This window comes from Trichoderma reesei (genome assembly GCF_000167675.1).
Source record: "Trichoderma reesei QM6a unplaced genomic scaffold TRIREscaffold_24, whole genome shotgun sequence".
NCBI lineage: Eukaryota > Fungi > Ascomycota > Sordariomycetes > Hypocreales > Hypocreaceae > Trichoderma > Trichoderma reesei.
Window position 1 is genome coordinate 118,853 of NW_006711171.1, and position 15,506 is coordinate 134,358.

At 53.1% G+C, this 15,506-nt stretch overlaps 1 protein-coding gene across 1 annotated transcript in view; it reads left to right on the plus strand.

The window, feature by feature from the left end:
- Positions 1-4,707: 4,707 nt before the first annotated feature.
- The window catches only part of TRIREDRAFT_23171 (uncharacterized protein), a gene marked incomplete at both ends in the record, with an annotated part of 69,518 nt that continues 58,719 nt past the window's right edge, over positions 4,708-15,506 (plus strand). Inside the window, 6 exons of the mRNA XM_006968504.1 lie at positions 4,708-5,096; positions 5,179-5,414; positions 5,496-5,500; positions 5,651-5,781; positions 5,864-12,246; positions 15,034-15,038. Coding sequence (XP_006968566.1) covers positions 4,708-5,096; positions 5,179-5,414; positions 5,496-5,500; positions 5,651-5,781; positions 5,864-12,246; positions 15,034-15,038 — 7,149 coding nt within the window. The remainder of the gene's footprint in view (positions 5,097-5,178; positions 5,415-5,495; positions 5,501-5,650; positions 5,782-5,863; positions 12,247-15,033; positions 15,039-15,506) is intronic.

A 15,506-nucleotide genomic window follows, 5' to 3' on the forward strand; every position in this document is an offset into this window, starting at 1 on the left:
AAGGGCGGAAGACTCTCCTCCGTGGTGGTGATGTAAGATGGATTTTGGTGATGCCTCGATCTGTCATAATCAGCATGTCGCTCTGCCATGTGCCAGATATCACGGACAATGAGAGGCTTGTCTATCGTTCACAAGCAGTAAGCGTCACGTCAGGTCGTCTTCCCGGGGTCCCAAAAGAATGTCCGTCAGATGCCGAGCCTCCAAAGAATGGAAGCAATGCAACCATGCAGCAGCTACTGCCACAGGGCTCTCCCGGTGTGTGGGGGGGCGAAGTCGACTAAGATGAGCCACACACATTTGTCGATCGACAGACTGGCAGCCAGGGGCCGTGAATCCTCCAAACACTAATGCTTACATCTACTCGTATGCATACGGTGAGTGATCTATGACTGCTCCCCCGGGGCTATACACTCTAAAGCATTTGCCAACACTGATACTTCGTCAAAGTACTCTTGCCGGCGTCTTAAAGTCCAGTGATACGGAGGCCGCACGTGTTCTAAGACCTGAGAGGAATGCAAAGTTCTTCTTATTCAAGGCCTCCATGGCCTATCCAGTTGATAATAGAAGTTGAGATGGCATGTCCTTTGTCAGGCCTAAATGCTATCTTTACTGACGTTCTGTGAAGCCTGTAATGGCCGACAACGTAGGAATAATGCAGTGACTCAAAGCGCCCGGGCTCCAAATGCCGGGATTCACAAGACAGCCGAGCAGGATTATGCAATAGTCTGATCGTGTGACCCAGATGATCAGGATGTGTCTGATACAGCAAGATTTAGGCTCCCGAGCGACTCAGGAGATGCAAGGAGATAGATGTTGCTACCGTGAAGCTATTCGTATATGTGCTCTCTGCAAATAACAAGAGAATATATGGAGTTGGTACAGCAGGATATAAGATTCCCGAGACAAATAAGATTAACAATTACTTATGCGGAGCTGGTAGTGGGAGCCTCCTCTCTGGCGTGTCTTAGTTCCCGAGGCACATGGGCATTATTCTGAAGATCTTGAAGTCGTCAAGGCAGAGGATCGATCAATGTGTCCGTGGTCAGTTCTCACCGCTTGATGGAATCTGCAAGCGAGCCCGCTTCAATGTGTTCACCTTTCTGCAGCCACTTTGACTTAGCAACGCCACCATCGGCGAGGTTGAAACTATCAAGACACTTCAGACCGATCAGATGCTGCAAAGTCTCTATTAGCAGGACTGATCGACAAGACAATGCTTTTGGATGGACAATGGCGGGCTCGTGAGCCAAGGGACAGAGTCTGCCCTTGAACAGAGATGCAGAAGAGATCTCGCTAATCTCGTTCAATGTGTGGAATCAATGACAAATGCAACTGGAACCGGGCTCGCGTTATGTAGCAAGGCATAATGCCACAATGTAATGTATAACAGCGTCTGCCAAGTAGTCATATCGCCGTAGTCAGACGATACATTACCTCGGATGATACTCGCAGAAATAGAGGCCTGCACCTTTGTGACGCGATGTTGAGATTCTCATACACAATGGCATGCTTGCCACCCAGCACTCCATGTTATGTTGTAGCTGTTCACCAACTTCGCCTTCTCAGGTACGTCTTACCGTAATGCCCAACTTCTGACTACATGATGAGACGACATAGAGACTCAAATTTATTGGCTCGCGGAGTTTTCGAACGGAAGCTTAGGACATCAGTATCATCCGTCTAGGGCATTGCAATCGTTTACTCTTTAGCTCTTTACGATTGGACCCAGTTTGCCACTCATGCTTGTTGGCTTGGAAACCATTCTATGCTAGAAACCCTCAGTGTCTAAGGTAGGTCTTGTTAGTTGCTGGTTACAAAGAGGTTGTTTAGCTACTCGACTATCGTAAAAGACAGCGGAACTATCTGATGAATTAGAAACAGACAGTACTCAACTCGGAATTGATCGCATCCGTGTTGCTACAAGGCATACTCCCGGGACAGTTACTACCTCGTCAATGCACTCTGTAAAATTCGCTGCGGCTGACCTTTCTCACTTGCAGATGAGGAGTCGTATCCATGCAGCCACCAGTTAGTCCGCGGCTGAATACTGAGACATGCTCGATAGGTGGCGAGTTATGCCTTCCAGCTGGTCTAATTCCAAGAAAAGCCAACTGGGGTCTGAACTCGCAATCTGTAGGTCCCTTGCCATCTTGGTCACGATCCTCATGTCTCATGCGGCCATCCCCATAGTAGAAGCAACGAAGCTATCGCTCATCTACAATCATCCCAGACGCGATCTTGACATTACGTGAGCGTGCGGGATTGGCCCGAGCCTTGTCCCGTATACACTGACAGCTCCTGAGGATAACCCCGTCGTACCTTACAGGCCCTCCGCGAGCTACGGCGATTTTCTGAGACAGAACATCACGTTAAAACCAATCCCATCTTGCCTCGTACTTAATTACACTGCGACGATGCCACGCGCATCCCATAGGTAGGTAGCCAGCGTCCCGTACGCCGTACCTTGACAGCCGTTGCGCACCACCACCACCATCCACGACATGCAAGTCCCGGAAGCGCCATCGACGTTCCCACGTAATATCTCCGCGCGGCAGTTGTCAGACAAGGAGTCCGGCGTCCAGAATAGGCAAAGCTCGTGATACCCATGGCAGCCTTCGAAGCCGTCTGACGGGTGGTGGTGGAGAATATGCGGTCTGTTGCTGTGGAGGAGCTGCCAGCCTGACAGGGGGGAACCCCTTGGCAGTATTACTACCTAGTACAGTGCTTATTTAAGCATACTTTTCGTGCGAGCTCGGAGGAGCGACGGCCGCCAGTGTCTCTTGTTGCGTCGGGTGCTTCTTGTGTGAATGTAGGGAGTCTGCAGCTAGAGAATGTTGCTTCCCTTGCGTTGTTGAGATGAGCTGAGAAGCCACTGTTCCAGATGGTCCATCAAGGTTGACCATGGCTGCTTCGTATTCTCGTGGACCAGTCTAGACAAGCCATGTTTGCGATGCCTCCGAATTGCTGTCACGATTCGTAGAGTCCTCATGCAGGCAGGGGCCGATATTCACGGTGTTTCTTTATGCATCCGGCTGCCACGCCCTACTGAAGTGGTGTGCAGGATGAGTGTAGACTTGTGCTCTCAGCTCACGTACTTTTTGATGTTGTATGCGTGCACAAGTACCTATGATCCATACCTAGCAAAGATTGCGGAAGAACGAGAGTAGCCTTTCCATTATCCTACCTTCTATCAACACCACGCAACTAGTGCGAACCGACTCTACTGTCAACCTCGAAACATACAATTACCAGAGCTTTTCAGACTCGACAGACGGAACATGTAGAGTTTCGAATCCCGTGAGTGGCTGCAATGATGTATTTGTTGTGTTGCCGGTTGTGGTCTTGCGAAAACTGCAGGGTAGCCTTTACTCGATGAAAGTCCGACAGAGGCGCCTTGACTGAGCCAATCAGTTGCTCAACGTCAACCGATGTGTCAATGGAATGTGGATATGTACTTCTGTCGTCCAGTCAGACGAGAGTCGCTTCTTCCCATGTTGGAGCCTTGCCTCCAGAGTCCTCACCGAAGTACGAGTACCTGCTCATTGACTAGGTACCTTAGGTATGTGCTCTACCTAGGCGCCGAACCCTCTCTACTTCTCCGGAGCCTTGCTGTTTGGCGCCCGCCAAGCAACACACCTGCATAGACATCCCTGTCCAGTTTGAGTCGTCTCCAGTTTTCTCTCCCCGGCTTCATCTCCAGCTGGCCCGGGGGGACCCTGTAAGACCCTGTCCCTGAGAGGCAAAGCTGCCATCCTGCTTCCTGGGCTGCTCATCAGTGCTGCTAAAGCTGACTTGTTATTCACCGATACAGGTCGAATGCTGACTACGAACGCCTCTTTCTCGCATACATTGGTCCTGAACATTGTCTAAGACAACCACCCCCCCTTGCCGCGGCACAGCTGACCATCAGCCTAGAGCCAGCCTCCCGTCTGTGGGATCTGTGAGGGATCCTGCAATGGGCTGATCCTGGTTCTGCTTCTGGACTGAACCCCATTGAGTCTCACGCGGAAGAAAGAGTGTGCTACCTCGGCCAGGCCTCAAACACTGCTCTGTAGCTGTAATACGACTGCTGGGTATTATTATTGATGGCCGGGAGGAACCGAGCCAGGGCTGCACAGTGTCGACGGAGGTACCTCCTCGTGGGAGCAGCGTATCCGCTACGGATACCCCAGCATATGCATCAACCTCGTAATAGGTAGCGACTGATAGACTTGCATATTAATAATATTCGGTGTATACTGTCACCAAAGGCGAGACTGTGTCTCTGTATCATAATAGCGGTGGTGAATTGCTGCTTCGCCCAAACCTCGACTCTCCATATCGAGATTCTCGTTCGCCTAACGGGTACGCAAATGTGCTGCTTCTGAAGCACTTCGCCTTCTCTCGATTAAGGATCCCACCGCTTGGATCCAAACACCATTCAGTCGAAAAGACGGCCTACCGCCTCGTATCGACATCTACGCTTTCGATTGCTTCGACACTCGCTACTGTTTCGAAGAAAGAAGTAAGGGAGAGCTTGAAGAGGGATCGACATTCGAGCGAATCGATCATCCGTTAACAGACCATACGATTCTGATTAACGACGAACTCAACAGTCCATTTTCCTTTCATTTCTCGACATCTTGGAATACACATAATTGTTACAATATAGAACGGAAGAACATAAAAAAAGGACGAAGATAATTCTGTACAAATTTGGAGAAAAAAATGGCGCCGAACACTACGTACGAAGATGGGAACAAATCCCTCATCCCAATTGCCATCTGCGGCGTTGGCATCCGGCTTCCTGGTGGCATTCGCAATGCCGAGCAACTCTGGGAGTCCCTCGTCAACGACCGTGTTCAGCCGCGTGTGGATGGCAATGAAGAGGAAGAACTAGACGCTGTTGATGCTTCGTTCTTCTCCTTGACCGAGGCAGAGCTCGAGAGCTGCAGCCCTCTGCAGCGGAAGCTCTTGGAGGTGACTCGTGAGTGTTTTGAGGATGCGTGCGAGATCGACTTCCGGGGCGAGGATGCTCGTGTGGGCTGCTATGCCGGTAGTATTGGAGAGGACGATGTGTCGATGGTGTCACTGAAGCATGATTTGGGAGGCCCGAGGTTCGTTTACTATCCGGACTGCTGTCCTCCCTCCCCCCTTTGAGTATAATTTCTGGGTTGCTAACGAGTTTTTTGGGCTTAGCATGGCGATTAGAGAGTCGACGTCGTCATTTCTCGTGGCTCTGCATGAGGCTTGCTCCGCTGTTCGATCTGGCAGTGCCAAATCTGCAGTTGTTCTGGGAGCTGCCCAGAATGGCGCTGTGGGAGGCGAGGCCGTGTCAGCTGTATATATCAAGACACTGCCTGATGCCATGCGCAGAGGCAACCCAATTCGCGCCATCATTCGAGCTTCTAGCATTATGACGCTCAGTGGCCGAAGTTCTGTGGCTGAGGCCCATGAGGAGCTCATTCGCGAGGCCTACGATGCCGCGGGCCTAGATATCCGATCAGCCCTTGTAGTTGAGGTGGGTGTAACAATGACCTGATTGAAGCATCATGAACGAGAGAATGTCTAATATGCTAACTTGAATGATAACTAGTGGAGCGGAGATGCCGAAGCTGAAGTCTCTGCAATTAACAGCGCCTTTGGCGAGCAGGGTATCTATTTGACCAAGGGTGCGTCGGGCTTGACGAGCTTGGTCAAGGCCGTGGTAACATTGGAGAACCGGACAATCTCTCCGAATATTGTATCTGGTAAGTTTCATGCTGCTCAAGTCCGCCGAAAAGTCAGGCCCAAGTCTCTAACGTAAAGAAACATCAGCATCCTCTACCCCCGGAGCGCTCGTAGCTACGCAGGCCATTCCGTTCCCGCATGATCGCGCAGAGAGAGCCAGCATCATTGCCTCTGACGCTGAGGGACACAGCGCTCATGTTATCGTCGACTCTCACCCCCGGCCTACTCCGCGAGTATCTGAGTCCCGGCCGCAACTTGTTCTGTTCTCTGCGAACAACCCAGCTTCTTTGGCTAAGCAGATCGAGCTGCACCGCCTGTATGCTGAATCTCACCCAGACGATGCTGCCGACATCGCCTATACTCGCGCTCTCCGACGCGAGGCTCTGGACTACAAGGCATTCTCCATCCTTTCGAACTCATCCTTCGTCAACACTTCCAACTACGCCAAGTCTTCCGCGCGGGCTCCGGCCATCACCATGGTGTTCAACGGCCAGGGTGCTCAGTGGGCGGGAATGGGCAAGGAGCTCATCTTGACCGACTCAAGCTTCAGGGAAGACATCAGGAAGATGGATCTGGTTCTGAAGGGACTGAACATACCCGCAACCTGGTCGATTGAAGAGGAGCTTCTCCGTGATGCTGCCGACCCCGACAACAGGATCAACACCTCAAAGTTCTCCTACCCTCTCAGCACGGCGCTTCAGATTGCCCTGGTCAACTGTTTCAAACGCCTTGGTGTTACGCCCAAGGCCGTCGTTGGTCACTCCAGTGGTGAGATTGCTGCTGCCTATGCTGCGGGCTTTCTCTCTTTCGAAGACGCCATCACAGTCGCTTACTACTACGGCCATATTACTACCAGGGACCAGAAGGACGGTGCCATGGGCGTGGTAAGCTTAGGTGCAGAGGAAACGGAGGGGTTTCTCGAGCAGGGCGTGGTCATTGCTTGTGAGAACTCACCCACTAGCACCACCATTTCCGGCGACCGTGAGGCGGTTGAGCGAGTCTTGAAGTTTGTCAAGGCAGCAAAGCCTGAGGTGACTGCTCGTCTGCTGAAGGTTGATACTGCGTATCACTCTGAACACATGACTCAGCTTGCCGATGAGCTGCTTGACCTTTTGACGGCGGAGAAGATTGCTTCGCATGCAACCAGGAAGAGCGAGGCCATCTTTATTTCTACCGTCAGCGAGAAGGTTCTGAAGGAGAAGAGCGAGTTTGGAGCAGCGTACTGGGTCTCCAACCTGGTGTCACCTGTCCGCTTCAGCTCGTCCGTCTCCAACCTCCTCGGCATGTCATCTGAGGAAACTCTGTTCCTGGAAGTTGGACCTCATTCTGCCCTCTCCGTGCCTCTGTCCCAGATCTGTGCCGCTGCAGATGTCCGATGCAATTATGTCTCGTCCCAAACTCGTGGGGCTGATAGTGCAGTGAGCTTTCTCTCTGCTGTTGGAAGGCTGTGGCAGGAGTCGGCTGTGCCGAATCTCGCCCCTTTGTTCTCCCACGGCAGGGCAATTTCTGGGTTACCTCAGTATCCCTGGAGTTACGGAACCTCTGATGAGGACTCCGATGCTACTGCTCTATCTGCCCGTGAGAAGCGGGCTCGTGTCTTTGCAGAGGACAGCTCTCTGGAGAGCGAGCTCGCCGACGAAGAGGCTCCTACCACTGAGGTGGAGATTGTTCTTCGAGCTGTCTGGGTTGAGATCCTCCGGGATGTGAACCGAATCCGTAAGCAGGACATTGGAAAGAAGCACAACTTCTTCCTGCTTGGCGGCGACTCTCTCACAACCATCGAGCTTGTTACTGCTGCTTATCAATACGGCATTCGTCTGAGTCCGGCAGCCGTATCGGACAACGCTGAGCTTGCCCAGATGGCAGCTGTGGCAACCATCGAACACGACAGCGCAATGATGGCTGAGACAAAGCCCTTCAGCTTGATTAGCAGTGAAAAGGTTGATGATATCAAGCACCAGATCCGGAAGGAGTGCAAGCTTGCCCCTACCGAGACTATTGAGGATATCTATCCTTGCACGACTCTCCAGGAAGGTTTCATGGCCCTGGGTATGAAGCAGCCTGGCTCTTACATCCACAGAGTCGTGTACAAGCTGATGCCAGAAATTGATGTTGATCAATTCAAGGCTTCCTGGGAGGCCACCATCAGCCAATGCGGAAGCTTGCGTTCGCGAGTAGCCCTTCTCGGCGGTCGAGCTCTCCAAGCTGTGATGACGGAAGATATTGCTTGGGAGCAGCCTGCTCCAGGCCTGGACATCAACGCTTATCTCAACCGAACGCGAAGCATCAGCATGAGCTACGGCGAGCGCCTGAGCAGACATGCCCTGGTACGAGACAGCAATGGCGGCGTCTACTTTGTGTGGCTCATTCACCACGCCGTGTTTGACGGTCTCACCATGCGAATCGTCCTGGACGCCCTCTACAACGCTTATCATGGCAATGACGCCAAAGCCTTGCGTCCGTACTCCAACTTTATCCGCTATGTCGAATCCATTGATTCCGCCGCGTCTACCGAGTACTGGCAAAAGCAGCTTGATGGTGCTCAGCGCGCTCACTTCCCGCCCGCGAGACTGTCTGCCACATCTGAAGACCGAGTCATGAAGAGGACTATGCCTTTCCATAACGCGAAGACCTCTTCCGTGACCACCGCTACGATTCTTCGTGCGGCTTGGGCTCTCCTTCTTGCGCGCTACTGCGACTCTGATGATGTGTGCTTTGGTACTACACTGTCGGGTCGTCAGGCTGCGGTGCCCGGATTGAACGAGATTCCAGGACCCATGATTGCGACTGTGCCTATCCGAGTCAAGATTGATCGTGGCATGACTGTGTCCTCTTTCCTCGAGAAGATTCAGACACAAGCGGCAGACATGGTGGCCCATGAGCAGTACGGTCTTCAGAACATCTCGAAACTGTCCCAGGACGCCGAGGAGGCATGCGACTTTTCCAACCTCATCGTCATTCAGCCAAACAACCATCTGACGTCCATGGCTGATACTGCTTCTGATGCCATCTTGCAGCAGGGATCCCGCGAAAAGGCTCTCTCGGAAGAGGCTATGCGCAATTACTTCAACTATCCCCTCGTTTTGCAGCCTCGCATTGGCGAGGACAGCATCGAGCTGGACTTGACGTATTACGCTGATGCCATCACTGAGGGCCAGCTTGAGGCTCTGTGTGTTCACTACGAGCACATTGTTCAGCAATTGCTTGCTCCGACGGACATGCCCCTCAGTGACCTTTCGGTATCTGGCTCGTGGGACCTGGAAGAGGCGATCAAGGCCAACGACGAAACACCAGAGATTGTCGACATGTGTCTTCATCAGCTTATTGAGAGACAGTCGAAGGCAAACCCCGATGCCCCTGCTATTCATGCCTGGGATATGGAGCTGTCTTACTCGCAACTCGATCGTGCTGCCAACCGCCTCGCTCATCATCTCGTCAAGTCCTGTGGCGTCAAGGATCAGGACTTCGTCCACGTCTGCTTTGAGAAATCGGCCTGGTTTTTCGTGTCTGTTATTGCTGTCAATAAGGCTGGTGCTACCTGGGTTCCCTTGGATCCCTCGCACCCGCTGCAGAGGCAGCAACAGGTTGTCTCGCAGACAAAGGCGACGCTGGCCTTGGCTTCCCCTAGCAATGTCGAGATGTGTTCTGAGTTGGTCAATACCGTCGTTGAGGTGTCTTCAGCCCTGGATGAGAAGCTATCTAAGACCGAAGAGAGCTCTTACGGACCAGTACGCAATGTGTCACCAGATAATGCAGCCTATGTTCTGTTTACTTCTGGAAGTACTGGAACGCCAAAGGGTCTGGTCATGCAGCACAGGGCTGTCTGCACCTCGCAGACCGCTATTACCAAGCGCCTGGAAATGACCTCTAGCGTAAGGATGCTTCAATTTGCATCCTTTGTCTTCGATCTCTCTATCGGTGAGATTGTTGGTCCCTGGGTGGTTGGCGGCTGTCTCTGCGTTCCGTCTGAGGAAACGAGGATGAACAACCTGGTGGACTTCATCAACACGATGCAAGTCAACTGGGCCTATCTGACGCCCTCGTTTACGCGCACTTTGAACCCTGACGACGTTCCAGGCTTGGATTTGCTGTTGTTTGCTGGCGAGGCTGTTGGCCGAGATGTGTTTGAAGCTTGGTTTGGCAAGGTGCGGCTGATCAATGGTTGGGGCCCTGCCGAAACTTGTGTCTTCTCAACCCTCCACGAGTGGAAGAGCTTCGAGGAATCTCCGTTGACGGTCGGTAAGCCGGTTGGCGGATACTGCTGGATTGTTGATCCGCATGATCCGCAGCGATTAGCCCCTGTCGGAACCCTTGGAGAAGTTGTCATCCAGGGGCCGACGGTTCTTCGCGAGTATCTGGCTGATACTACCAAGACTGAGGCCTCGCTGGTGCGTAGCCTCCCCGAGTGGGTGCCAAACCGTACAGCTGCGCACTGGGATCGATTTTACAAGTCGGGTGACCTGTGTCGGTACAATGCGGACGGCACCATTGAGTTTGGATCTCGTAAGGATAGCCAGGTTAAGATTCGAGGCCTTCGTGTCGAGCTTGGAGAAATCGAGCATCATATCCGCGAGTCTCTGGAAGGCGTCAAGCAGGTCGCTGTTGATGTGGCAAAGGGAGATGGTGGCGCGATCATCGTGTCCTACTTCTCCTTTACCGACGAAACCCGCACTGCTGGCAAGAACTCCGAGACGAGCGTCAGAGATGTGTTCGTCCCGATGACTCCTGAGCTCCAGAGTCAACTGACAGCCTTGGTTGGCCAGCTGAGCGTTACACTTCCTCGATACATGATCCCGACGCTATTTATCCCCTGCCACTACATGCCCTTTATCACTTCGACAAAGTTGGATATGAAGCTCCTGCGACTGGCAATGTCCAATCTTGGTAAGGACGACATTGCGAGGTATTCCCTTGTGGATAGCAAGAAGCGTGCTCCGGAAACGGAGATGGAGACTCGTATCCAGGCGATCTGGGCGGATCTCCTGAAGCTGTCGCCCGAGTTCATCGGTCGAGATGATAGCTTTTTGAGAATGGGCGGTGACTCTATTGCTGCCATCTATTTTGTGTCTGCGGCTCGCGATGCCGGTATTTCCATCGCTGTGAAGGACGTTTTCGACGACCCCCGATTGTTCCAGGTGGCCTCCAAGGCTACCCTCCTCTCCAACGCGGGCCGTTCTTCTCAGACTGAGCCCTTTACCCTGCTTCCAGAATCGTTGAGCAAACTCATGCAAAGCGATGCTATTCGATCTCGCTACGGCCTGGGACAGCGCCAGACGATCGAGGACGCCTATCCTTGCACCCCCCTCCAGGAAGGTCTCATGGCCCTGACTGCCAAGCAACGCGGCTCATACGTCTCGCAATGGTTCTACCGAATGCCTAGACATATCGATACCGCCAAGTTCAAGGCTGCTTGGAACGAGGCCGTTGAGCGAAATGCCACTCTGAGGACTCGTATCATGCTGGAGGAAGGTTCTGCAGTGCAAGCTGTCATTTCGAATGACGGCGATTGGGAAGACACTGAGGGACTCAACCTTGAGTCCTTCAAAGACGTAATCTCTCAGCTGGACATTGGCTATGGAACTCGTCTGACCAGATTTGCTCTTGTTGAGGACCATGATGACACTTACTTTGTCTGGATCATCCACCATGCTATCAACGACGGCTGGAGCATGCGCATCGTCCTCGATAGCGTTTACAACAGCTACTACGGTCAGAAGGTCGCCTCCCTGACGCCTTACTCCAACTTCATCAACTACCTGAGTAATATAGATGGCGAGGCAGCGGCAAACTTCTGGCGATCGAACCTGGCTGGTGCTCAACGGCCTATCTATCCTGCTGCTGGCAGCTACTCAACTGCTGACAGCTCTGGAGACTCAACCCGTGTTGTCGATCGCTTGGTGTCCTTTTCCAGCCATGAAGACGCCTCCATTACCATGGCCACTATTATTCGAGCGGCCTGGGCAATTGTGCTTGGCAAGCATTGTGACGCCAGCGATGTCTGCTATGGCGCGACGGTTTCTGGTCGCCAGGCTGATATGGACGGCCTCTTGTCAACTCCCGGTGCTGTCATTGCCACCGTCCCAATCCGAGTCCCTTTGGAAGCTGATCAGCCTGTGAGCCAGATGCTGCAGGACTTGCAGGGTCACGGTCTGGATATGGTTCCCTATGAGCAGTATGGTCTGCCCAACATCGCCAAACTGAGCCCGGAGGCCCGCGAGGCTTGTGACTTTACCTCCCTGCTGGTAATTCAGCCCAAGGAACAGGAGAGCTCCATCTTCAACTCCAAAAATGGTCTGCTGCAGTCGGATGCTGAAGAAGATCACCTGTTGATTGAGTCTATGGACAAGTACTTCAACTATCCATTGGTCATGCTCAGCTACATGACAGAAGACAGCGTGAATCAGAGGTTTATATATAAGCCTGACATGCTGTCCGAGGCTGAAGTCGAGGCCCTCTCTTATCAGTTTGAATACGTCGTCCAGCAGCTTCTGAGTCCTGACCAAAAGCTTATCAGCGACATCTCTCTTGTTGGAGAGCGTGAGATTCAGCATGCCGCTGACGTATCTCGATATCGCCCCGCCACCGAGTCTTGCACTCACTGGGAGATTTACAAGCAGATTGAAGCCCAGCCAGATGCCCCTGCCTTTGACTCCTGGGACGCCAAGCTCACATACCGTGAAGTCGGTGTTTTGGCTACTCGCTTGGCCGCTAAGTTGCAGAGACTTGGTGTTGGATCGGACGTTATGGTGCCCATTTCGTTCCCCAAGAGCACCCCGGCCATGATCACCATGGTTGCTATCCAGATGGCTGGTGGTGCTCTTGTGCCGCTTGACCCTGCAGCTCCATTGGCCCGTCTGCAAAGTATCGTTTCTGATACGCAGGCGAAGCTCATCGTCACCCATCCTTCTCTCGAGGAGAAACTTCAAGAGCTTGGCGTGGACCTCCTGATTGTGGACCTGTCCATGTTGGATAAGTTGCCCGATCCCAGCACCAAGTTCATCTCGTCAGATGCCACGCCAGAGAGTCTTTACGCTGTCTTGTTTACGTCTGGCTCTACCGGCAAGCCCAAGGGCATTCGCATTCCGCATAGCAGTCTCTGCTCTGTAAGCGATGCCCATGCTGCGGAAACCGGCGTTGGGCCTGGCAGCAGAGTGTTCCAGTTTTCGGCTTACACGTTCGATATCGGCATTCTCGATGTCTTGGTCACTCTCATGCGCGGTGGCTGCGTCTGTGTGCCTTCGGACCACGATCGCCTCAACAACCTCGCGGGCGTCATCAGTGCTCTCCAGGCCAACTGGGTTTTCTTGACGCCTACTGTCGCCGACATGCTCAACCCAGCAGACGTCCCTTGTTTGACAACCATCAACCTGGGAGGCGAAGCCGTCAACAAGAAGTCATCCGAGAGGTGGCAGGGCTACACTACTCTGAACGGCCTTTACGGTCCTGCTGAGGCCTCGATTTGCGCTCGCAACGCGGATGTGCACAACGGTGCATCTACTAACTTGGGCTTTCCTCTGTCCAGTGCTTTCTGGGCTGTCGAGCCAAACGACCCAAGCCGTCTTGTGCCCATCGGCTGTATCGGCGAGTTGCTCATCCAGAGTCCTATCTTGGCTTACGGATACCTCAATGCCGATGCAAAGAATAATGCAAATTGGCTGGAGGATATGACATACGACTGGCTTCCAGCCAATGGGCCAAAGCGAGCCTATCGAACTGGTGATTTGGTTTGCCGCAACCCTGATGGCACGTTCGAGTACATGGGCCGAAGGGACAACCAGGTCAAGATCCGTGGCCAGCGTGTCGAGCTGGGTGAGATCGAATATACTGTCCTGACCAACCTTCCCGGCGCGAAGCAGATCCTGGTGGATGTCATTAACAATGACGAAGCCGGTCTCAGCCTCATCACCTATTTATGCTTCAACGACGACACCAAGGGCAGCGACAAGAACCTGGAGGATATCTTCCTGACCACCACTCCCGAGATGAAGCAGAAGTTCTCTGACATGCTTGGCCAACTGCACATCACCCTTCCTCACTACATGATTCCGACCATCTTCGTTCCGTGCAAGTACATGCCTATCAACACTTCAGCTAAGCTGGACCGCAAGGCTCTCCGCGCTTGTGCGGCTGTCCTGAGCAAAGACGAGCTGGCGGCTTACACGCTCTCTGATGATGAGGACAAGCAACCACCCGAGACCCCGATGGAAGCAAGGCTGCAGCAGATCTGGGCGGACACTCTCAAGATTTCGCCTGGCTCTATTGGCCGCGGCTCCAACTTTTTGCGCTTGGGTGGTGATTCCATTGCAGCCATTTACAGCGTGATGGCTGCGAATGAGGCTGGAATCATCTTGACAGTGAAGGACATCTTTGACGACCCGCGATTGTCAAAGGTTGCTCTCAAGGCTGTTGAGGTCAGTGGAGATGTAGCCCAGCAAAACGCCGTCATTGAGCCTTTCAGCCTTCTTGACGCACACAGACGCAACTGGGCCATGAGCGACGAGGTTCATGGCTTGTGCAAGCTGCTTCCGCACCAGACTGTTGAAGATGCTTTCCCTACTACCAGCTTCCAAGAGGGCCTCATGGCTATGGCTGTGAAGCAGCCGGGATCTTACATTGCAAAACACGTTTACAAGATCCCCAAGCATGTTGATCTCCAGCTCTTCAAGGAGGCTTGGGAGCAGACTGTGAAGCTGTGCGGCATTCTGCGTACCAGGATCGTGCTCAACCAGGGGTCGTCTATTCAGGTTGTTATCAAAGACGATGTTGCCTGGGATGTGACTTACGGCCAGGACGTAGTCTCCTATATCGACTCAACAAGGAACATTGAGATGACCTATGGCTCACGCCTGTGTCGCTATGCCCTTATCGAGGAGCGCAGCGGCGACAGATACTTTGTCTGGACCATTCACCACACTGCCTTTGACGGTTGGACGATGCAAATCATTCTTGAGACTCTGCAAAGTGTCTATCGTCAACAGAACCCCTCTCCACCTCGGGCATACTCCCACTTCATCCGGTACACGTCCGAGATTGACCAAGCCGAAGCCAAGGACTTTTGGTCTTCTCAACTCCAGGATGCTCGTCGTGCTGCTTTCCCAGCTGCCGGCTCGTCTTCCGCCCCGTCGACCACTCGCGTCATGAAGAAGAGGATCTCAATTCCCAGCCTGGAGGAGACATCCATCACAAAGCCATCAATTCTGCGCGCTGCTTGGGCTATTGTTCTTGGCCGGTATAGCGATGCCGATGATATCTGCTTCGGGACAACAATTTCCGGTCGTCAAGCTCCTCTGGCAGGCATGACTGAGATTGCCGGCCCTGCCGTAGCCACGGTGCCCGTCAGGGTCCGTCTCGATGGTTCAAAGCCTGTGGCCCAGTTCCTCCATGACATCCAGAGCCAGGCCTCTGAGATGGTAGCCTACGAGCAGTTTGGTTTGCAGAATATTGCCAAGGTCAGCGAAAGTGCTCGGGAGGCTTGTGACTTCTCAAGCTTGCTTGTCATCCAGCCCGGCCACTTCCTGCAGTATGGCGATGAAAGCACTGATGCAATTCTCATTGGCGACGACAAGAGCATTGAGGAGGAGGTCATGCAGAACTACTTCACGTATCCCCTCATCGTGGAAGGTGTCTTGTACGAAGACCATGTTGAGCTTCTTGTGATTTACAATGCCAACGTCTTGGCCGAGTCGCAAATCACTGCCTTGACGTATCACTTCGAGCATGTCACCCAGCAGCTTGCTAGCCAGGAGGGTCTTGTGATCGGGGATGTCTCTGTTTCCGGTTCTTGGGATCTGGAGCAG